Raw genomic sequence first — 22,461 nt, 5'->3', positions numbered from 1 at the left:
AAGCACGCACGCAATCGGCATTGTATATTTGTTTCCACTGCTCCTCCTTTACCTTTGCAAAAGCCAGGACAGTTCTTTCCTAGCTTCAAATTGCCGCAAAATTCTTCTCCGCAGAATGAGGCCCTTATCACTCAATAGCTTCTCGGATCTAGCCGTATATGGCAGACACCACCACCCACGAGGCGACACTAGCCTGGCATGTACCTTACCGTGTCTCGAATCTAGGATGTGGCTGCCTTGTTCAGATGGCCAGGGTTCTGGAATGCTGCTACCACAACTCGGCTATATCGTCTTGCGCGCTGCCGTGTTCTCTGATGCGCTGCGATACATGACAGGTCAAATGTGGTACGTCTGCATCTGTGACTCGCAGTAATTTGATCGCCGAACATTATTTTCACTGTCGGTCAGCACTGATCAGTCCCCATCAACTTTCTATCTTTACCTTGTGAAAGAAGACTTGCTATTAAACGAGCCTAATGTTCTGGCAATTCTGCAAGCCAACAAGTCGTGATCTACAACGCAGTGTGGCCCTTGATCTCTTCACCAACATGGCTGCAGCAACGGCACAGAAGGCACCGAGCAAAACCTACATCAAGTACCTTTATATCATTGCCTTAAACAGTTGGTTTGTGGCCGCCGGTTTGAGTCTACACTTGACGCTGCCATCGTGCCATTGGCAGCCGAGAGGGCTTGTTCGCAACAAAGAGATGCTCGGAATGCATGCCGCTTCACGCCAGTCCAATTGACATGAAATCCGAACTTGGCAGTGCATCTTGTACACCTCGAAGCATCTTCTGCGCGCAGCAGGCCAAGCGCAAATTGGTTGGTTCTTGTCTCGCCATTTAATGCGTGTCGCTTTCCACGGCGGCAGCGCACAAGATCGACTCACGCCGACTATGTAGAACCTGGAGTCAAGGGGAACACTGCCTGGCGCATCACGCCGTGTTATGAAAACCCATCGGCTCCATGGCGTTGCACAAACTTGCAACTATTTGAACAACGCCAAAAAGATGTCCAACTCCCCGGTCTTTGTTTTGGCAACCTTGGACTTGCCATACCAGCACCACTCGCAATGTCCAATAACGATCCTAGCTGCAATAATACGAGTCTGTGGCGAGTATATCGTTTCCTAGATCATGACCTTATCGACAACGCTCTTTTCCTCCTCGACCGTCTGCACGCGCAGGATCACAACAACCCCTACTGGATTCATCTACGGTCGCTGTGTTGTCTGCGTCTCGACCGCTATGCTGCAGCGTATGAATACAGCCATGACGAGGCGACCCGTGGCGAGCATGTTGGCTGCGTGTATGTTTTCGCCCAGGCGTCTTTGCAGCTCAAGATGTATTGCGAAGGCATTTCTGTACTAGAGAGGGTACTGCGTTCAAGTAGTAAGCTTGCTCTATTTGTCCCCCCTCGGTCTGTTTGATCCGACGATTAGTACTAAGTGCGTCATAGTCTCAGATGGGCCGTGTACGGAGAGATTTGCCCCCGACGCGGCAGCGATGCACTGCCTCCTTGGGAAGCTACACCGAGCCAACGGCGATCTACAAAGGGCAGCTGATGCCTACGCTCAGGCTTTGCTAGCGAATCCATTCATGTGGGATGCTTTTACCGATCTCTGCGATAGCGGTCCGTCTACTATCAACCAACGATATTATTTGTCACTGACTTTTATAGGCGTGACTCTTGACTTGTCAAACATATTTCGGCCAAGATCGTCCAACATTCCCACAAGGGAAACTGCAATTATGTCCATGCCAGCAGAACTAGCTTCTCCAGCTGCTGGTGAAAAGGACGAAACGATGGAAGATCCGGCAGACGCAGTTGCCCCCTCTAGAGTATCTCCTCGGGGATTTCAGGTGCCAGCGAAGCGAAAACAAGACACAATGGCTGGTGCTCTCCCCCTCGAGCAATTCACCTTGCAATCAGATGAGCCCAGGTCAACCAGCATTCTCTCGCCTGAGCGGCGGACTGCACGGCTGAGCCCATATCCCCTTCTGACCAATCGTGGGGGCATCTACCGCGATGGGCAGCTGTTTCGTGCCATGCTCGAGCCGAAGTCCCGCCAGCCGCTTCGCGAAAACCAGCCGACCGCTTCGACTCCGAGAGCCAAACAAGATACCAAGACAGGAAAAGCCAAAGTGGTGGCACCTAGTCCGAAGAAACCCTCGCGTCCTGCTGTGCTCCATACCGAGAGTTCAACCGCTCTCTATGGCACGTTTCTCACGCTAGGCACCGCATACTATAACTTAAAGCGCTTCCAGCCCCGCGCATGTCTTGACGCCCTCGCCACCCTCCCCGTTACGCAGCAGGCCACTCCGTGGGTGTTCGCCAAGACGGGACGGGCGCACTACGAGATGATAGCCTATGTGGACGCCAAAGCCAGCTTCCAAGCCCTGCGCACAGCCTGTCCCTCATGGACGGAGGACCTCGAGGTGTACGCCGCCGTGTTGTGGCACCTCGAGGACGACGTGAAGCTCTCATACCAGGCCCACGAACTTGTCGAGACGCATTACCTATCTCCGCAGGCGTGGTGCACCGTCGGCTGCGTCTTTTCGCTTCTCAAACGTCGGGAGAATGCGCTCGCGGCCTTTCTGCGGGCCACACAGCTGCAGCCGCAGCTCGCCCACGCGTACTCAAACCTCGGGCACGAGTATCACGATTGTGAGGAGTATAACGAAGCGAATATGGCCTTTCGGCAGGCACTACGTATCGATGCACGGCATTATAATGCCTGGGCTGGGCTCGGCCGCGTGCAAGAGCGGCTCGGCGCGCCGCAGCGGGCGCTGCGCTACTACCTCACGGCACAAAAGGTCAATCCTGATAACGTAGCAGTGCTGACCAATATTGCGAGGGTATTGTATCCATTCTCTATCTTCCTTCAATATTTCACTCAGTACTAACATGCATGGTGTAAAAGGTCTGCGACGACCTGGGCACCCCTGAGCTAGGGCTCAAGTTCATCCGGCGCGCGGCGCAGGGGCACACTTCCAAGAGACTCGCCGTCTTTACCAAGGTGCAAACCGCAAAGCTCCTCCTCAGGATGGGTGAGCCGGAAGACGCTGCCGAAGAGCTGAATACCGCCCTAGCGATGGCGCCGGATAACGCCGAAATACACTTTTTGATTGGCAAGGCTGTCGTAGCCGCGGGAGGGTCAGACCTCAATGAAGTGCTGCAACGCTTTACTGTCGCTTTGAGTCTTCGTCCTCATGTAAGGGCTTTGAAAATCCTTCTCGCCTGTTCTCTTATAATAGCTGCGTTTTGAGGCTAACACTTCGATAGAGCAGAGTCATCAAAGATGCTCTATCTCGCTTAGGGACTCCAACAAACAAACGTAAGATCACTCCGTGGAATACGTAGTGAACTGCTGACATGACTTTTCCTCCTCGAAATTGTTCATTATTTGGAGGTCATGTAGAGACGATTGGATCACAGTCAATCTGATGAAATATTGATGTTTCTTACTGCCGCCGCTTCATTCAGTTGATGGTGGGTTATTCCCACCTGGGCTGCTACGGCTTCGGCTTGGACGGACCAAGAGGCTAACTCTTATCACACCTTACTTGGTGCACTGATGCTGGTGTACGTGCCAACAGAGCGGTGTGTTCAATTCTACAACGTAAAGGTGAAACTGGGATCGATTCGGGCCACGGTAGCATTTTCGACCCGTGTGGAAGTGAGTATCTAGCTGGGTTCCGTCTCTGTGACAGGTTCGTCGCCATAGGGAATGAACAGCGACAGGGAATCGATTGCAAAGGGATGTCGATCGTGCATGACGGCGCTTCATATTGCAACTTTAATCCCATAATGCCTGGTGAAGCAAGCTTCTACACCTTTCTAGGGTGGTAGCTGAACGCCTCGGAAATCCCAGCATAGGCTTCAATGTCTATATTTCAATGTCTAGGAGGCCGTACAAGAAGGCATGTATCACTTCAATTGGCTCTTGTTTGAAGTGAGGGCTGCGACGATGGCTGATAGGAAGCGCATGGTCAAAATGTGAAGCGGTATAGCGCATACCCCTTCGTACTCGATTCTGTGTTGTTGTTCAAACCCTGGAGCGGCGAACCTTGCTTGATAACAGAGTATTATTCCTATGCTAGCTTATTATGGCTTCAAAGGGTCCACGCTTTGGGCTTTGGGTAAGCGTGGTATCATCAAGAACACGCAAGAGTTCTCAACTTACGCGTCCGAGTTGCAGATAGATCATTATGATGGAGCAGCAAGCGCGCATCTCATCGTTTGCGTCGGCAGTGCCTGGTACTGCTCGAATAGCTTCATCGGCCGCACAACCCCGACCGCCCGTTCAAATTACTGCGAGTCGCTGCCATCCGAACCATCTATATCGTAGCAGGGTAGCAGGACCGGTCCCGCAGGATAGCAGTGAGCACCCATTTCCATTTCCCATATCTCCGGGCTTCTCAAGTTGGTGATATTTACCCTGGCAGCGCGCGGAGACAACTAATCATCTCGTCAAGCCCTGGCAGTCCCGCACAGCGCCAGTCCGCGGGTTCCAGATTGACATGCAGCAGCAGATCGCCATCGCGGATCTGCTGCACCAAAGAGCCCACGTCGGCGCCAGCGCGGATGCGGCGGACGATTTCAAAGGCCTCCTTCTCGGATCGAGCTCTCATTAATTCTATCAGCTCCTCATGGGTGTCAACACGGCCCTTGAGCGCCGCATTATTATACTTCAGATCGACTGGCGCTGGTCTGTAGGTGCATTCTAGAGCACGGGTTGAGCAACGCTCACACTTGGGCCGGGCACCGTCGCACTAGCACAAATCGTGAGCAAAGTTAGATGAATGCAGATTCTCGCGCCGCAAATGAATGAAACTGCCGAGAGTTCAACGAAGGGATTTTGTACCCTCACTTTGTGCTGCTTGCAACGATCGCATGCTGCCAGCACAGGCTTCCTCCTTTCCCGCAGCGACGTGCTCAGTGAACCTTGGGAAAATGCAAAAGGGTATGCTGTCGGGCCAGCTGGCAAAAGCGTCCTGGTATGGCTTCCAGAGCTCATTGTTGAAGCATAATTGGGGTCTGGAGGAAATGGTAGACGCGAGAGTTGGTGACCATACGCCAGGCACACCACACACGGATGCAAGTTGCCGATCAGCTTTACAACGGGCCTCGAGTCCTTGCATGGCGCGCCGGCCGGACAAGGGAGGCTTGATCCCGGCGTTGCAGTCAGGCGTAGCTTGCAGTAAAAGCATCCGCCCAGCTCGAACCAGCGCAGGGCGGGGGAACAGGCTTTGCACCATGTTGCCTGTCCGGACAACGGCTCCGCACGTCATGGTTGGTCACTGATGGTTGGAGATTAAGCGTCTAATTGGCTTATTACGGGCCGGACGCACCCCTCCGTCACTGCATGGCTCCTCTTCAATGATGTGAAGTCAGACTTGCCAGCCCCCCCTCGGCAGATGCATCGTCTGTTGATGCGAGCGACGGGAAAAAATTTGGTGGCAGGCGTGGCAAGAACCTGGGGCTCTTGTGTGTTGACAGGTCACGATGGGCATCGTAAGGCTGATTGGGGTGCTGCGGAGGTGTTGTCCGTGTTAGTAGTTGTTGTATCCAAGAGGTGAATCCATCAGCAAAAAGGTAGATTGCTGATAAAAATGGGTGTTATGGCGCTGTGGCCAATCGGAAACCAGCGCTTCACGAGCCGGCCGCTGGCGAACACTGCGAATTGCACGAGTATCCTGCTTCAATCCAAAATAACGTATAAATCCATGTTTTGTATTTGAAGATGCAAGTTATTTCTTCAAAAAGAAAAAAAAAGAAGCTGGGTGAGAAAAAGCATTTATGCCAAGCTACAAAGTGCCGTGAAATGCTAGCGTGCTGGAGGTCACAAATTACTCGGAATAACGAGCCAGACTCTAAAATTGTAATCTGTCTATCCGCTTTCTGGGCTACAAGAAATTTATCGATTTATTCGTTAGGTACGTAGCTAGTTGGAAACAGCAAAGCAGCACCTACCTACCTGCCTACCTATTGATTGACACACACTGGTGGCAAACATCGGCGTTTCCAGTGGACGCTGTTTTACATGCGCGCCACAAAATTGAATCATGAAACTATTTTCCAGATGAAGGTATTATTTCTGTCAGGTAGCCGAAAATGAGAACAGGCCTTCGATTGCTTTTTCGAGGGTTTCGGCAAGCTCTGTACTCGTTTCAATATTGCCGTTTGTACAGATTACTCGCGCCGCCCGTGTAACTCGACGAATCCACTAAAACGTGATGGAGTTTTGAGTCACAGCCCACTCTCGAAAGCTTCATCTTCGACTTTCGGCCGCGCATTGCCTCGCACCCCCCGCCACCTTTTTTCTCGCGCAATCATGTCGCACAAGGGAAAGAATAGCGCCAGCTCAGGCAAGGGCAAGAAGCCAGCCAAGTCTGGTGCCGAAAGCAAAGGCGAGGATGTCTTGCAGGCGGTGGTAAGACAGGCTCCTGCCGCGGGGTACCAGAGCTCGGCTGACCAAATGCCTTTAGATTCTCGCCGACTCGTTTCAAGACAGATTCAAACCATTCACAGTCGACAAGCCACGAGTACGATGTCAAGAAACCCCCCATTGCCTACCAAGCTAACAACGTGCAGTGCCTTTTGCCACTGGGCAACACGCCGCTCATCGAATATACCCTCGAGTTCCTGGCCATGAACGGTGTCAACGAAGTCTACCTCTACTGCGGCGCCAATACCGACGCTGTCGAGGAGCACATTCATCGCTCGCGGTGGTCCACGGCCTCCAAATCTTCCCCCTTCTCCCTCATCCAGTTTATCCGCGTGGCCGACGCCCGCTCCGCCGGCGACGTGCTGCGCGACCTCGACACCCGCTCCCTCATCGACGGCGACTTCATCCTGGTCCACGGCGACCTCGTGTCCAATATTCTGCTCGACGACGTGCTCGCCGCACACCGCAAGCGCCGCGAGGAGAGCGCCTTCAACATCATGACCTGCGTGCTGCGTAGCGGCGGCCACGACGCGCACCGCACAAAGATCAACGGCATCACGCCCGTCTTCGTCGTCGACAACAGGACCCAGCGCTGCCTGCACTACGACGAGATGAGCCCGCTCGGCGGCGACCACTACGCCCTGCTCGACCCGGCCATCCCCGACGAGCTGTCGGCCGACTTTGACGTCCGCGCCGACCTGATTGACGCGCAGGTGGATATCTGCACGCCCGAGGTGCTCGCGCTGTGGTCCGAGAGCTTCGACTACGAGCTGCCGCGCCGCAACTTCCTGCACGGCGTCCTCAAAGACTGGGAGCTCAACGGCAAGATGATCTACGCGCACATTGTCGAGGACGGCTACGCGGCCCGCGCCAGCAACCTGCAAATGTACGACTCCGTCAGCCGCGACGTCCTCGGCCGCTGGACGTTTCCCTTTATCCCCGAGAACAATCTCTCCCCGACATCCACGTATCACACACACTCCAACAACGTCGTCATTGAGCAGAGCGCGTGCCACGCCTCGAGCGCGCGTTTGCGTCATTCCATCATTGGCGCCAACACCAGCATCGGCGCGGGCACCACCATTACCAACTGTATCATTGGCAGCGATTGCGTCATTGGCGCGGGCGTCGTCCTCACAGACTCGTTCGTGTGGAATGAAGTGTCAATCGACGAGAACGCGACCATCTCCCGAGCCATTCTAGCCGACAACACCAAAGTCGGCAAGAGCGCTATTATCTCCCCCGGCGCTCTCCTCTCCTTTGGTGTGCAAATTGGCGACAGCGTCAACGTCGCCGAAAACACCGTCATATCTACGCTCTCACCTCTCGGCAAGTCTGTCGCCTCGGACGCCGCCCTTGTCGGTGCCAGTGGCATCGGTGCCGCCTTTGACGACCCGGAAATCGACGAGCTCGAGGATCACGACCCCGTACGCCTGCAGCAGTCGCTCATCTACTCCATGGCAGGCTTCAACGTCTCCACGTCCTCCATCTCGACGCTCGCCTCCGAAGTGTACTCGAGCGACGGCAGCGAGGCCGCGTTTGGCGAAGAGCCCGACCCAGAGGCCGCCGGCAAGGAATCGTTCCACGCCGACGCCGTCCACGGCCTGCTCGACGCGCTGCGCGCCGACTCGGGCGACTTTGACTCGGCCAAGCTCGAGTTCATGGGCCTGCGCCTCGCCAACAATGCGTCCGACGACATGATGCGCCGCGCCGTGGCGACGGCCTTTGCGCGCCGCGCCGCCGAGCTCGTCGTGCCGGGCGAGCACGGCAGCCCACTGGAGCCGAGCAAGGCAGCCGAGACGGCCCTCACGGCACGCGGCGGCGCCGTCAAGTTTGTCGACGAGGTTGGCGTCGGCGGCGGCGAGACAGAGCAGGTCGCCTTCATCCTGGCCACGCAGACCGCGCTGTGCGAGGTGGCAACAACGAGCGTCGGTGCGGGCGGCGTCGACGCCGCCAAGGCCGGCACGGTGCTGGCGGCGCTCATGCAGCAACTGTACGCGCTGGATGTCCTTGAGGAAGACGGCATCCTGGAGTGGTGGGAGGACGACCGCGCAGCTGACGGGGAGGGTATGACGGCGCTCAGAGATAAGTGCAGGGTGCTGGTGGAGTGGTTGGAGAATGCAGAGGAGGAAGATGACGAAGACAGCGATGACGATGATGATGATGATGAGTACTAAAATATGGAAAGGAAAAGGAGGTCTTGTGGAATATAAAAGGCAGGAAATACCAAGGAATATACAATTTACAGCATCAACGCTACACTGTGTCATCAAAGTCTCCATCGGGTACAGGGAAAAGTCATTACGGGCTCTTCCACGCCGTCATATGAAGGCTATTTCTGTCTCTGTCCGTGAGGGTACATGCTATGAAGCTAACATATATATCGTCCAATAAACGCCAAACATGGAAAGGAAAAAAAGTAGGATATATGACCCTCTTGTAAGCTTTTTCTCTCCGTAATCACAGCGAAAACAACAATCATTTGGTCCCCCTTTTTTTTTTCTTCTTCTTCGCAGACATATATAATACTAATGGGGGGGATATCACATGCATATTCTCCGCTCTGCGTGTTTCCTGCTTCACAGGCAGGTATACATCTCCTCGAGCGCGCCGTCCACAATGCGCTCAATAATAGCTTTGTAAATCATTCACTTGGTTGCCGCCGCCGCCCCCCGGTCCGCTCTTGCCGCCGCGCGGACCCGTTGGTGCGTTGGCCGGCGGGTGCGCGTCGTCATAGTTGACCTCGGAGGGGGCGTTTTTGCCTACATCGTCGAGGGAGCGGTAGTGTGCGAAGCCTCCCTTTCCCTTGCCCTTGCCCTTTCCGCCGCCGCCGCCACGTCCTCGCCCGGATGCCTGGCCGCCTCTGCCTCCGCGTCCTCCTCTACCACCACCGCCGCCGCTGCCACCGCCGCCTCTAGCCGCGGCAGCCGCCGCGTCGGCAGCAGGCTGTCTTGGGGGATTCCAGTCGTCACCATTGTGCTTCCGCTTATTGCTGCCGTTATTTTTGCCGTTGTGGTTGTTGTTGTTGTTGTTCTGGATTTTGTTCGCAAATAGGCTCTCGTACTCGTCTTCCCGCGGGTCGTCAGCCTCGACTCGCAGCACGGCCTTTTCGCCGACCGTTGTCGTAAAGGTGAAGCGCTTCTCGGGCGGCAGCGCGGACCAAGTGTTTATTTTGCCCGCGTCGGCAGGTCGCGCGCCCTTTTTGAGGGCCAGCACCACGAGCGGGACCTTGTTGTCGCTGTGGTAGACGGCCGTAGGCGGCACCGGCTGCACGCACGCCGCCCAGATGCTGTTGTAGTGGCAAGCGGTGCCGGTGACCTGCCAGGTCAGCTTGTTGCCGAGGCCGCCCACCTTGGCGAGAATGGGCTTAGGGCACGGTCGCGGGACAATAATGATGTTGTTGCCGTGGAAGCGGGTTGCGTCGCCTGACGTCGCCTTTTTCGGGATGGGCATCAGCTCCAGCAGCTTCTTGGAGTCTTCCGGCTCAATGATATAACTTGTAAAGAAGACTGTCTTTTTGATGCGCAGCGCATTGGGCCGCAGGTGGAGGGGCTGTTTGGACATTGCCTCGTTGTGCTCGTTAATCATGCGCTGCACCTGCGCCACCTCGACGACGGGGTCCAGCGCCGTCTGCGTGTCGTTGACCTGGACGACTTCGGCCTGGATGGGGCCGCGTGTGGGCTGGATGCGCTGCGCTTTGTTGTAATCCTCGAGAAAGTCGCGAAAGCCCTGCGTGTGCGCTGGGCGGTCTTCGTAGATGCGGATCTCGTTGGCATGCTTGTACGTCTCCATGATCTCGGTGAGCAGCTCCTGCTTAAACTTCATGGTGCTGGCGAACTTCTGGTGGTCGGGGCCGACCTGCGGCTTGAGGCAGAGCATGTCAAAATCGAGGTGCTTGCTGGCAGCGATGCGGCGCAGCAGGTCGGCGAAGCGTTGCTCGCCGCGGCCGGTGAGCAGCACGCACAGCGCATCGGGCTGCTTCATGCTGAGGCGCACAAGGTCGACGATTTTCTCATTCCAGAAGCCTTCCCAGGCGCGGGGCTCCTCTTGTTCGATGCCGCGGCCCGTCGCACCAAGGATACGGTTATCGTGCCACCAGCCGCTGTTGATGAACGCGTCCTGCTTGGACAGCATGCCAATCGTAGGGCCGGTCCATAGTGTGTTGTTGGGAAGAGGGGTTTTGAAGACTGTGTATTTTCCGAGTCAGATTCTATCGTCACGCAGGCAAGGACTTGCAAACGTACGGGTATTGTCAAAGTCGTAGATGTGGAGGGCGGATATTGTGTCGACGGCTGGGTGTCATAGGTTAGTTGTGATTGCTCATCGACGGACAGACATCCCACACAGCATACCAGGAAGCGCCTTATTGATGCTCGACCATCGGCCGAGCGCCGTGACTGTGAACTGGCCACGCTTCTGGCCGCCGGCACCATTGTAGTGGCCAAAGGCGGACGCCATGGCGCGCGGCGAGGATATCTGGCGTCGCGAGCAGGCGAGCGCGGTAATCATGAAACGTTGGCTAACTCTGTGTGCGGAGGTCGCTCGGCGGTTCGCAGTCGGTCGCCCGGCGGCTGTTGATGGGTTTGTCGTGGGCGTCTCTGGGGGTGACGGCAGTGGGAGGCGACGTGAGGCTCAAAAAGCACGACGGCGGACCCAAAATTGAAGCTTTGCGATTTGAGTGGGGCCGGTGCAACGACATGCATGGTGGCCGGCCAGGCACGCAAGGCTGGGGAAGCTGGGCCACGGTGGGCGTGATTGCACGATGTGTTGCTTTTACGTACGGGGAATTACATCCAAACCGACTTCCTTGCCATTTGTCGGCAATGATAGGTTTGCATCTTTTATCCACGACTGCTGCCATCAGCACGGCCGAGTGACTCAGCCGGGGAGATGCCGTTGGAATTGGTTGCTTTACCCCACCATTTTATACACTACGCAGTTTGGAGGTCATGTACTATAAAAGCCACAACATTCTCAGTCTGAATATTTGCTCCTCGCCATGATATATGCGAAATTAGCAAGCCACAACAATTGAAGTACGTACACCCAAAAAAAAACATGTCAGTACCAGGAATGCGCATCGGGCGCCTCCAGCCAGAGGACATCCCCGCCGTGGCCAAGCTCGCCGGGCAGGCGTTTGAGAATGATCGGCAGACGCAGATGAAGGCGCTGGGCGGGGAGGAGCCCTTTGACATGGAAAAGCACACGCTCGAGAGCATGCCGAGCTACCTGACGTCGCGGACGTGCCACGTGCTCAAGGCCGTCGACGAGGCGACGGGCGACATCATGGGCGTCTGCAACTGGGGCATCAAGGGCTTCGTGCCCAAGAGCATGCCGTACTTTGAGGAGCGTGTGGCCGAGGCCGCCGCGGCCAAGCCCGTCGAGGAGACCAAGGCGACGCAGGCGGAGCCGGAGCCGGAAGGCGAGGGAGCAGCCAAGCCCAACGAAGAGCCCAAGGAGGAGACGGACCCGATCAAGCGCCTCGTCGCCCTCACCGACGCCGACATGCAGGCGTGGATGGCCGAGGTGATGCCCGCGGGCACCAGGTGCCTCTTCATCGTCGGCCTGACCGTGTCGCCAAAGTACCAGGGCCGCGGCGTGGGCTCGGCGCTGCTGCGCTGGGGCACGCGCATCTGCGACGACAACGGCGTCTTTGCGTGGGTGCACTCGTCGGATCCCGCGTGGGGCATGTACCAGAAGAGCGGCTTCGAGGTCATTCGCAGCCTCGACGTCGACCTGGACGAGTACGCGCCGTGCAAGCCCCCGGGGGAGGGGGAGGATGCGAAATGGGGCCACTACGTGTTTCGCTACATGAAGTATCTCCCCAAGACGCCAAGGGAGGAGAATTGAGGTGGGAGAGTGTGTGCTTGCTGGGAAAGGAGAGATGGCGGAGTGCATGGGAGGACGGAAATGCCTGCTGCACATCAGGTGAGCGGCTCTGCGGGATGTGGTGGCTCGTGCTTCCGCGGGGAGAACTCCGTAGGGACTTGTTCAATGCAACTCTTGAGTATAGGAAATGTGCATTTGGAAAGAGCACGAGTGTCTTCATGGAGTAAATATATACTACATTACGCTGGATTACGAAAAGTGTCGAGCCAAAATCTCAAGATCTTCCTAACTGTATTTTCCCCGGGTAGTTGGTTCCAGTCTTGCCTCGCGCTTCATGCCCCCAGCAGCATCCAACCAAATAGCATGCAATGACGTTCGAGTACTTTACCGGACTGAGGATCCTGATCCGAGAGGCCGCCAGCCCCTGACTACTTTTTCCAAATGCTGCAACTTCCAGACTCCTCCGCATCATATTCCTGGCAATCAGCACACAGCTCGAGACAATAGCGCCCACCCCCCACAGTCCCTACTCGTGCCGTGGATAGTCAAACTAACCTCTTACTGGCCAGGTCTCCAACCAGTCATGGTAGGGCAAAACAATGCCGGGAAGAGACCCCGACGCTTCTGCATTTCCTGTCGTTGGCGGACAAAAAGTACCCAATGCCTTGCTGCTGGTATTGCTAGCTCGGTGCCTGTCCCTGAACCCTGGTGGCGCAGCACCTGCGCTAGGACATCCGGGTGGGGGAGGAAGAGCCGACAATCGCCAAGCCGACACTAGGGACCTCCGACGGATGATCCCAAGATGTTGGTTGTTGGGGATCATTGCGTCAGAGCACTGGAAAAGACGCGCAAATTATATCATGGGTCAGAAACACGGCGGAAGCACTGAACATGTGATTTGTAGACACCTTTGTGCCGAATCGTTCCCGTTCATGATACGAGAAACCACCATCAGCTTGCACACAGAGTAACGCAGAGCTGCTTCTATTTTCGCTATATCAGTATTTATTCCTCTGCCCACAATCTAAATTACATTCGGTCCATGTACTCATTCAGCAGTGCACATTCCGGTCACTAGCCATGCTTTTTTTTGTTTTTTTTTTTCAACGCACTTGCCAGTTCACGTACCAGTAATCCTCTTTACCTTTCACTGCCGATTTCAAACCCAGTATGCAAGGATAAAACCTCCCTCCTCCCCTGAAGATCGGCGATGGACAAGACATGTTTTCCGCCTAAAAAAAGGCTGCAGCCCCGGGGCCAGGGGACCCTTGGCTGTTAGCTGATGCCCGGTCTGTGGCGGAGCACGCTTCCGAGCCTTACCACGCCTTCCCACTGTAAGCCCCAAGGGTACAGGCGGTCGTCCACTATAATACCAGCCTTTGACCACTGTAAAGCACTATAAATACAGCCTTCAAGCCTTTTCCTCAACACACGCCCTCCCCTCTCCCTCCGCGGCTCGCTCCCCGCAACGGTTCAGAGACAAGTCTAGACCCGGGTCGATTTTTTCCTTTATTTGGGTAGGAACCTTTGCCTGCTGCCACTGTCTAAAAAAACCACCGCTGGCTAGCTTGCACCGCCACCTTGCCTAATTTCGAACTGCCTTGAAAACCGGTTTTCTCCCACGCGAAAAAACCGACAGTCCCCTTTTTATATCCGTACACTATTTTGGTGTATATTCTCGGTGTTGGATTTGCGGCCAATATGTCTTGATTGATCCTAGTCGCCGCCAGTTGACGCTATTTCTGACTGTTGCTTCTCGGCCTCGCCTGGCCCATCCATCACCGCATGATCGACTGTCCATCCCTCCCTGGAGCCATCACCATGTTTGATTTTCGCCACCTCCACAACGCCTGCATGGCTCTCAACACTTGTCTTGGTATTTTGTGCTGTAATCAATATCAATTAATGTGATTATGGGTTCGCAGCATCCAGGCTCGTGGCGAGCTGCCTCATTAAATCTCCCTGTTCGGGGCCATCCTCGTAAACGCCCGACACGCAAAGTTCCAGCAGATACTGTACATTACCACCGCCCATCTCCTCCTGAATGCATAACAATTTTTTCGTAACGGCCCAGCCGAGTTCATAACGGCTCCTCTTGCCTCCCATTTTCAACGCCGGCAACGGCCGCTTTTCCAGGTAGTACAAAATATATATCCAACGATGGGAGGCCCAAAGGCGCTCCCTATATCAAGCAAATAAGAAAAAAAGTAACACCTCCATATATCCTTGGAAGATTGCCAATATGTAAAAGGAAAAGCAAGAAACAACCCAGCCCTTCAGAGGAATGCGCCGCTGTTGGTTTGCTTAAAATGTAAGGCGCAGAATCAAGCCCGCTGATTGTTGCGACTGGTTCTCCTCCTTCGCCTCTTCGCCGTCAACCGACATTTGCCACTCCTTGCCAGGCTGTTCGACAATCTCTTCCACTTCGAGTCGCATGTCCTGTCCTTCGCGAAGTTCTTGAACAACGTCGTTATCCAGCTCAACCTCGAGGCCGCTCGGCAGCCGGTGAATTGCTCGCTTCATGCGGCTCTCCTCCAACCCAAACTTGGCAGCAATCTGCTTTTTCAGCTCCGGAAGAGACCTTTGGAATAGATAAACGGCGCGATGATATGCGCGCTTCTCCGTGGACTGATTGTCATATTGCACGTAGAAGCAGGCCACAGGCTTAGGCGAGCGTTCTTGCGGCGGTCTATACGACGGGTCCACGCCTAGCGCCTCAATCCATCCGCTTAGTGTACCGGAATCATCCGTTCGGTTGACTGTCGTAACTTGGTCGGGGCCGCGAGAGTCAAAGTTTTGCCAGTGACCGCCAGTGGACGACTGTGATGCCAGGGATAGTGAGCTGGGCGAAGGTGAAACGAGAGAGCTACGGACGGAGCTACGTCCGCTGCGTGCTTGCCAGTTGCGCCCCTCGCGAGTAGCAGGAGACAGATCACCGGGCATAGAGACCGGGTGCAGATCCATATCGTCTTGGTCTTCGCCGCGCAAGAACAGTACGCTGATCGGGCGAGTGCTAGTAAACATGTCTTGCAGCGTCTGTAGTCGAAAGTGCAAATCGTCTTCGAGAGAAGGCCTGCCTCCGTTGTTAGAGCTGGTAGAGGACATAGACCATGTTCTCTTGTGCTTTTGCACCTTCCCAGTCCGCGAGTCGACGCTGGCCTTGGAAGCAATGCTCTGTCGCTTTCTCTTGCTATCCTTGACACCGCTTTCGGCCTGCGCAATCTGTTGCTTCAGCTTCTCAATCGATTTCTTTATGTGGGCCACGTCGTTCGAAAGCTTGCGTTCGGCACCGTGATCTCGGAATAGCTTGACCTTGCAGAAGCAGACTTCGGGCTTGGCGTCGCTGCTAACGTCGACCCCGTCTCCTCCCGACAGTTGGGTGGTCTTGGCGGCAAGTCGTACAGGGATACCTTTGACACCCTTCGAGTGGCTAAAATCAGTGGACAGGAAATTGAACCGGACCGCGATGTTGACTTCGGGAGCACCAGCGGTGCCAGGAGTCCAAGTAACGCAGAAGCCATCGAAGGAAGAGGACTCAACCTCGATGCGTGTTCTCTTGTCGTCACCTTCAGCGGGCTGACTGGCTTCGACGTACTCAACTGCTTGGAGCTTGCCACCGCGCTGATGAGCCTCGTTCGTGCCTCGACCCTCCTTCCACAGACCCCAGCATACGCTAGGCTTAGCGCGTTGCTCTTCGTCTTCGAACGAAACGCGGATAAAAGTTCGGTATCGTGTTCCGGGTTGAACTGGGAGAGCGCCTTGCGTATCGGCAACGGAGAGTGAGTAGGCCTGTCCCTTGTTTAGGTAAGTGATGGGAATTTCGTCAGCCTGCTTCACCATGGCCGTGGCAGCGTTGAGAGTCGAATGGAATCGAAACTTTTCTGCTGATGGCGGCAAGGGAAGACTCATTGCGGCGGCGTTGGCAGCTAATTGGCTCTTCAAGCCAATTAGCCGAGGGTCAGGTTCTTCAGACCCCATGGGCGATGGATCCTGCTCCATGGTTTCGTAACCTGTGTCTTGTTGGACAAAAGATGATGGCGCGAATTGTTGGCCAGGTACTTGGAGGTAGGGTTGAAATGGAGGCATATGTTGGCTGGGCACGGTGTGAAAAGCCGAAGGGTCCATAACTGCGCCAGATTGCATAGCTTCCAGGGAGGGAGGTGCACCGAAAGGCGTCGTGACACTCTGGAGCATGGCCATGGTGGGTGTATGCAGATCGCCAGCTTGGGACTGGTAGAATTGCTGCGGTCCATGTATGCCTGGGGTAAATAGACCAGAGTTGCCATGACCGAAAGCGCTAAAGGCATAAGAGTTGGCATCCAGCAGCGAGGGCGTGAAGCGCCAGGGGTCGTTATTGGCTCTGGGTGTTGGGTCCTGATCATGGAATTCTGGTCGAATGCTGTTGATGTCAGCGCTGGGAGCGATCAGCTGCACAAACGAACCAACATACTTGGGGGCAACGGGGGCCGTTGGGTTCATATCTGGGGCACCAGCGGTTTGAGAAATGCCCGGAGAGCCCCCTTCGGCGGTGGAACCTATTTGGGGGAACTGTTGGCGAAAATTGGCGAGCAATTCGTCGTCGGGCTTTTGGGAGTTCAACCTGAATAAGTTTAGCAAAGGAGTGGCAGAAGCGCGCCAGCGAGTAAGTTACCTTTGGCTGAACATGGCGGCGGTGATGTCGCTGTGAATGGCACTGCTGTTGTTGGGTCGCGTGGGCCTTCGTATTTGCAGGGGCGGATTCGCCTCGGCGGAGCAGCAGAGGGCGGCAGCGTGACGAGCTGGGTGAGCAGCGATAATACAAATTCAAAGTCGTAAATGCGTTAATGGGGCACACTGGCCGCTGCGAAACGCTTCATAGATGGCACCAGCAAAGGTGTTGAGGTGCAGAGCCTGCGGAGAGACGGGATGTGAGCAAGCGAGAGTCGTCGAGGTTGCGAGTCGCGGCGCAGCGAGTACGGAACGTTTGCAGGGATGGTGCGGCGAGCAGGTAAAGCGCAACAATAGACGAGGGCTCTGGCGAGAGTCGGGATGGGAAGAACGAATGACCAATGCAACAAGAGGATAGAAAGTTGGTATTCAGAGTGCGCAGGAATCGGGAGAAAAAGAGAAGAAGGGCAGGCATTTGAGGAGTGTGGTCGGCGATGGGGAGTATAAAAGAGAGTGGCAGTGATGACAGTGTGGTGGGGGCCAGGCGGTACGACGCCAGCAGCCTGCAGGTGGCTCGTAGCGGCTGCTCCAGCGCCGGAGGGCAGCCCCAGGAAGTCCTGAGGAACCCTGGACCGGCCTGAGCAGGTGGCCCTGAGCAGCACTGAGCAAGCCCCCGAAAAGGGCAAGACTTGCAACGCATGCTACTAGCGGACGCCAAGACGAGAGCCCTGGAGCCTCTCCAACACTTGCAAGTCCAGGCGGGTGGGAGCTTCGGAGCAGGCAAGCGCAGGCACCGTTCCAAACTTGCGCAGGCAAGTGCAGGCACTCCGGAGTCGAAGCACCACAAGCCAGCTGCAGAGGGAGGAGCCAGAGGTTCGAGAACCCCAGATATGTGGATCCTGGCCTGCTAGTGTGCTCGCTTTAGCGTGCGTGGGCGTCTGGACCCGCGGGCCCCTGCACTACAGGCACGCCCTGGGGCCGTTGAAGCAGCGCACTTGCTGGAGCACGCCGGGGAAGAAGCAGCAGCAGGGGGGCATGACGACAGAGGGACAATGGCCGGGTGCAGAAGCGGTAAAGCGAGTATGTTGGAAAGGGTAAAGTGAAAGGGAATGGGGAGAACAACGAAAGGGAAAGCAGACGTACCTTGGCTTGCACTGAGTAGTAAGTAGTTGGCTGTGTTGCTAACGTCCTGCGCGAAGAAGAAAATTGCGCTGTCAAGCCACAGCGAGGCTCGCAACGTTCGTGGCTGGTGCAATGGGCCTGTATTTGTAGGCAGAGCAAGGTCACTGGGACTCTGGGAGGCAGCTCGTCGCAAGCTAGGTAGTGCTGCTAGGAGGCGCCACAGTTGACAGTGATGGACTGCGCAAAGAAGAGAAAAACGTGGCTGATGCAGGGAAGGAAGCAAGGAAGAGAGTGACGAGGCCAGCTCGCATATTAAACGAAAAGAGTCGAGGAAGAAAAAAAGGTGGACGGGTTGCCGATGATGATGCTGCATCTGCCAGTAATCGGATACGCATGGCGAGGGGGTGACGATTGGTGGACATGGGCGGGCGTTGGGCTGCGTGGAGCCCCGAGGCGGTTATTTGGTGATGCAAAGCATAGCAGATGGTGGACGGGGTATATCATGCTACGTAGCGTTGACGACGGGGGCTTGCGGCCGGGGTTAAGAAATGGCTTCATCGGACAACGCAGTGAACAGCACACATGATGAGCCCGGGGTCTGATGTGTTGACCGGAGACTGGTAAAATAGGTAGTCAAGTCCCTAGTACACTTGTTCCGCAATTCGCAAGCATCCGCCACCCTCTTCTTCAATTCTACAGATCACACGGGCCTTGTTCGTCCTGCCAGCGGGAGCAGGGGGTGGAATGTACCGGTGCACAGCGGGACACGGCGGGAAGCTGGCGGAAGCGAAATTGGCTAGCTTTGGCTGACTGTGTTGCATTTAGACTGCAAAAAAAAAAATCTAAAGCCAGCACCAGAGTCAGTGCGCGGCCTTGTTTGCTTCCTGTCTCAGAGCTAACGCTTTTCTCGCATGCTTCGTGTTTACTTGTCAAAATCGGTCATACACCAGGCTCCGACAGTCAGTCCCCTGGTCAGTCAGGCATCAGTCATACCTACGTCGGACAGGGCGGTTCAGTAATCGGCAGCAAAAGCATCTGCCAGCCGGAGTGGGTGCATGTGGTGTAGTTGGGCGTGACCCACATTTCGATATACAAGGGTCGAGGGTCTTTTTGTTTTTTCACGACACTGTACGGGTTTTTTTTAGCGGTGATTTCTTTGTGGCTTCGGTGCCTGAGAGCAGCACACCTGGCTGGGTCGTTGATGGGCAGGCGCCAAGCCACTGCGACGAAATGTCGTCATGGCGATCCACTTTTTTCTCCGCCTAGCTGTGCTTCTCGCTCCAAGGGACCGATCACCAAGACGAGAAGCGAAAAGCGACTAATGACGATGGAGGAAGGCTTTACGTTTTTTTAACAACCTGCCGAAATGGCGCCGATCCGGAGAGAAGGAGGAAATTTTTCGTTTCTTAAAGGGAGGGTCCGTACGACTTGCTAGAAGGCTAGACTAGACAGAAACCCCCAGGTCATCCGTCGCACACTGCTCCGTATAGTTGCACCGAAATGCTTGGCCTGGTGCTTGTTTGCATGCGCTGGCGCCGGCTGTGGCTTCCGACAGCCATGACGGTCGATCTCTCTCCATCTTTTGTTATATTGACGTCGCGCGTCATACAATCAGCCCTTTTCCTTGGGTTCTACGCGGCACTTTGACTTGCATGACTCTTTAACCTCGCGCCCAGTCAGTAGGGATTTTATGCACACACTCTTCTTCAAAACTGCCGAACCCTACACTCGTCAACCAGTCCCAAAGCACAACACAGCAGCCGCTTGTTGTGCCCAGCTGAACCCTTCAATGCCAAAAACCAGCGCCCACTGTAAACCCCATAAAAGCCCGTGTGGCGGTGCTGACCTAGCCGATATGGAGACGCGGCTACACTCTTAGCCCCAGCTGCTCCGCGCCTGCCATTGGCTAGCCACACGTTACAGCTTGATTAGCCTCAGTAGCCTCTTGTCGGGCAGCCCGCTCTGTCGTCATCGTGCTTGGGCCCTGCAACGCATGTCTCTGATCGGATGCTGTTTTCTATTTTCTTCTGCCGATATGTCATGATGGGCAGAGACGTGCATCGTGCATCAAAAATGGGCTTGCTGCTCAACAGTTGACAGGGTACCAGTACAGCCCATCTGCCTATCTGCCGTGTGCTCCCACACACATACTCCGTACTGATGTACGTATTCTAGACTCGTACACAAGCCACAGTTTTGCACCGCCTCACTGTTGTGTCATCATTGAAGGATTGCCGGCGCAAGCCACACGTAAAACAGGGACCCGCGCACCGCCACAGGTATGCCACACAACTACGTAAGTGGTGTAAGTCGTGCGTGGCTTGACCGCTTTAAACCACAAAACACGACGTCATCGCCTTCCCAGTCAGGAAGATTTTTTGGCTCGTGCCGGACGCCCACGCGCGGAGCATGCCCACCGACAAGCAAACTGACACTTTTAGATATCCAGCTGATAAGTGGCTTTCTTATCACATTGAGTTTTTAGGGGTCACTTCTGTTTTATTCCGGCTTATCTAGACCGAGATTATGTCACGTAAACAGAATGTCAGCCGACGAAATTGCAGTCCGCCTGGTGAAACGGCCAACACCAATCCTCGGCCGAGGGTCCCAGTGGTTCACTGTAAAGTCCTTTTCCGGGCCCCGGGCCGTCTGCAAAAGTCCATCTTGGCTTATTGGCAGGTAGTGTTATTCTATTACAGGCTCCTCCAGTGGGTTCCCTAGTGGCGCAGAACCACAGCTGGGCGGTAGTAAAGAAGCAAGAACAACTCCGTAAGGTGGTGGAAGGTCCCCACAGTGACAGGGCTTCTGGAGTAATGGGGGCGTCGTCCGAAAAACGTCGATGTCCCATTGTTGCGACGGGGCCGTGTTATGTACATGGCGGTATAACGCCGTTCATGCGTAAAAAGAAGCACTAACACGACGCCTCCCAGAACTGCTTAGCACAGCTCCTGATACACGTAATGCGCATGCCAGAATAAGAAGTCGGTCGCCGGCCGTGCCCCATCCTGTGATAATCCAACGGCTATCTGTGGCTTAGCTCTCTCTACTGATCGATAGAGAAGTGTCGCACCGCCGTTGCGCTCTTGGCTATGCACGAAGAAGCTAATAAATTGGCTTTTCAAACAGATAGTATCCGTTCGAGTAGCTCGCTACTGCCTCTCTCGCCCTATCCCGCTTCGCGCACGGTCTAGATTTCCTACTTGCTCCCCGTCACAGCCAGCTTTGCCCATGTTTCCCAGTGATCGGCGGTCTGGCCCAACGCTGGTGCGCCCCAGCTGCCACAAAAAAAACCACCCATCCACATTATGCACGTATCCTTGTGCAATATCCTTTGGCGTCGCAGAGAGCAGCCACACCAAGTGTGGCTAGTTGGCGTCAAACGACATGCCATGACGAGGCGTGTGCCGGCTCCCGTTTCTGTGCTCCCCCGACATGGCAATTTCCACTGTGGCTGTACATGCTTCTTTGCCCATCCTCGCGGAGCTATGGCTCCGTGACATACTCACCCCATCAACCCATTCCGTCCTTTTTTCCTTTGCCAGTTGACATCGGCCAACTGTTTGGCACGAGATCAAGCCATGACAGCCTCGCCAAGCGGCACCCGTTCGGCAAACCCGGTTACTAGTGTTTATAGTGTATTAGCACTCGGCCTCCAAACTGTGGTGAGCTCGCCTTCATTGGAGTCGACGCTTGTTTCGGTCCTTTTCGCCAAGAACGTGGCGTGAGCTTGTCGAGCCCCGTCTGCAAGGATGTAAACACAAAACCAAACCATCTTCGAGCAAGGTATAAAAACGGCGCAAAGAACGGAGCTCTTTCCGACAGTAGGCCGAGGTCATTAGCGGCGGCGGTTTAAACATTGCTTTCTTACTCAATAAGCAGAGCATGCAGGTTGAAGACGAAAAAAAACACTAGCAGCCAACTAGCCAACGCAAGAGCTTCTCCAACTCGTCCTCTATTAGGCTCGCTTGCAAGCATGAAAAGTAATCCGCTGCTGATCCGATCCGCACTAAAAACGACGAAACACACTCATTCTCCACGCGCGTACACGCAGCCACAAAGGCAACACACGATCGGTGCCCATTCATTGGTTGGCGACACAACCTGCTGCGAACTACCAGTGCAGCCTCCACGTGTCGCTTGAAGCAGCCAACGTTCCGCCGCAGTGAGGCGAGGAAACAATGGGCTCTTGGCTCTCTCTCGAACTTCCTGTCCAGTTTTCTTACTGGACGCCACAAGGAGGCTTGCATCTCCATCCTCCCTCCTTGCCCATGTTCTCATCTTACCCAGCCCAGCAGGGCCCCCCATGACGGCTGCGGCCGTAATGCGCCGTCATGGCCGGTGCCACGTCGGTGCCCTGTACGAGCCCGGCTTAAAGCCCCAAACTGTGGCGGTGCAATCCTGCCGGGCCAGTT

General features: G+C 55.4%; 7 protein-coding genes across 8 annotated transcripts; 4 read left to right on the top strand and 3 right to left on the bottom strand.

Annotated features, from left to right (window-relative positions):
• Positions 1–1,072: 1,072 nt before the first annotated feature.
• LMH87_005870 (uncharacterized protein) lies at positions 1,073–3,363 on the top strand (the record flags this gene model as incomplete). The annotated part of the gene is made up of 5 exons (XM_056203666.1): positions 1,073–1,391; positions 1,459–1,632; positions 1,681–2,858; positions 2,924–3,214; positions 3,286–3,363. The coding sequence occupies 5 exons, from the start codon at positions 1,073–1,075 to the stop codon at positions 3,361–3,363; spliced, it is 2,040 nt and encodes a 679-aa protein (XP_056059101.1).
• A 746-nt stretch (positions 3,364–4,109) lies between these two features.
• Positions 4,110–4,637, top strand: LMH87_005869 (uncharacterized protein; the record flags this gene model as incomplete). The annotated part of the gene is made up of 4 exons (XM_056203665.1): positions 4,110–4,142; positions 4,202–4,260; positions 4,377–4,383; positions 4,479–4,637. 4 exons carry the CDS (start codon positions 4,110–4,112, stop codon positions 4,635–4,637), a joined length of 258 nt encoding a protein of 85 aa, XP_056059100.1.
• A 112-nt stretch (positions 4,638–4,749) lies between these two features.
• On the bottom strand, positions 4,750–5,294 carry LMH87_005868 (uncharacterized protein; the record flags this gene model as incomplete). The annotated part of the gene is made up of 2 exons (XM_056203664.1): positions 4,750–4,775; positions 4,868–5,294. 2 exons carry the CDS (start codon positions 5,292–5,294, stop codon positions 4,750–4,752), a joined length of 453 nt encoding a protein of 150 aa, XP_056059099.1.
• Positions 5,295–6,337: 1,043 nt separating this feature from the next.
• LMH87_005867 (uncharacterized protein) lies at positions 6,338–8,628 on the top strand (the record flags this gene model as incomplete). The annotated part of the gene is made up of 3 exons (XM_056203663.1): positions 6,338–6,436; positions 6,492–6,548; positions 6,598–8,628. 3 exons carry the CDS (start codon positions 6,338–6,340, stop codon positions 8,626–8,628), a joined length of 2,187 nt encoding a protein of 728 aa, XP_056059098.1.
• Positions 8,629–9,076: 448 nt separating this feature from the next.
• On the bottom strand, positions 9,077–10,909 carry LMH87_005866 (uncharacterized protein; the record flags this gene model as incomplete). The annotated part of the gene is made up of 3 exons (XM_056203662.1): positions 9,077–10,638; positions 10,696–10,743; positions 10,804–10,909. The coding sequence occupies 3 exons, from the start codon at positions 10,907–10,909 to the stop codon at positions 9,077–9,079; spliced, it is 1,716 nt and encodes a 571-aa protein (XP_056059097.1).
• Positions 10,910–11,509: 600 nt separating this feature from the next.
• LMH87_005865 (uncharacterized protein) lies at positions 11,510–12,301 on the top strand (the record flags this gene model as incomplete). Of its 2 annotated transcripts, none has more annotated exons than XM_056203661.1 (1): positions 11,510–12,301. In XM_056203661.1, the coding sequence occupies one exon, from the start codon at positions 11,510–11,512 to the stop codon at positions 12,299–12,301; it is 792 nt and encodes a 263-aa protein (XP_056059096.1). The 2 variants fall into 2 exon arrangements, with proteins under 2 accessions (XP_056059096.1, XP_056059095.1); XM_056203660.1 differs by having other exon boundaries at positions 11,969–12,301.
• A 2,283-nt stretch (positions 12,302–14,584) lies between these two features.
• Positions 14,585–16,945, bottom strand: LMH87_005864 (uncharacterized protein; the record flags this gene model as incomplete). The annotated part of the gene is made up of 6 exons (XM_056203659.1): positions 14,585–15,353; positions 15,413–15,493; positions 15,683–15,700; positions 15,876–16,679; positions 16,731–16,880; positions 16,932–16,945. The coding sequence occupies 6 exons, from the start codon at positions 16,943–16,945 to the stop codon at positions 14,585–14,587; spliced, it is 1,836 nt and encodes a 611-aa protein (XP_056059094.1).
• Positions 16,946–22,461: the final 5,516 nt, after the last annotated feature.

The sequence above is a fragment of the Akanthomyces muscarius genome, chromosome 1 (assembly GCF_028009165.1).
Source record: "Akanthomyces muscarius strain Ve6 chromosome 1, whole genome shotgun sequence".
Taxonomy (NCBI): domain Eukaryota; kingdom Fungi; phylum Ascomycota; class Sordariomycetes; order Hypocreales; family Cordycipitaceae; genus Akanthomyces; species Akanthomyces muscarius.
This window is presented reverse-complemented; position numbering and strand designations above follow the sequence as displayed.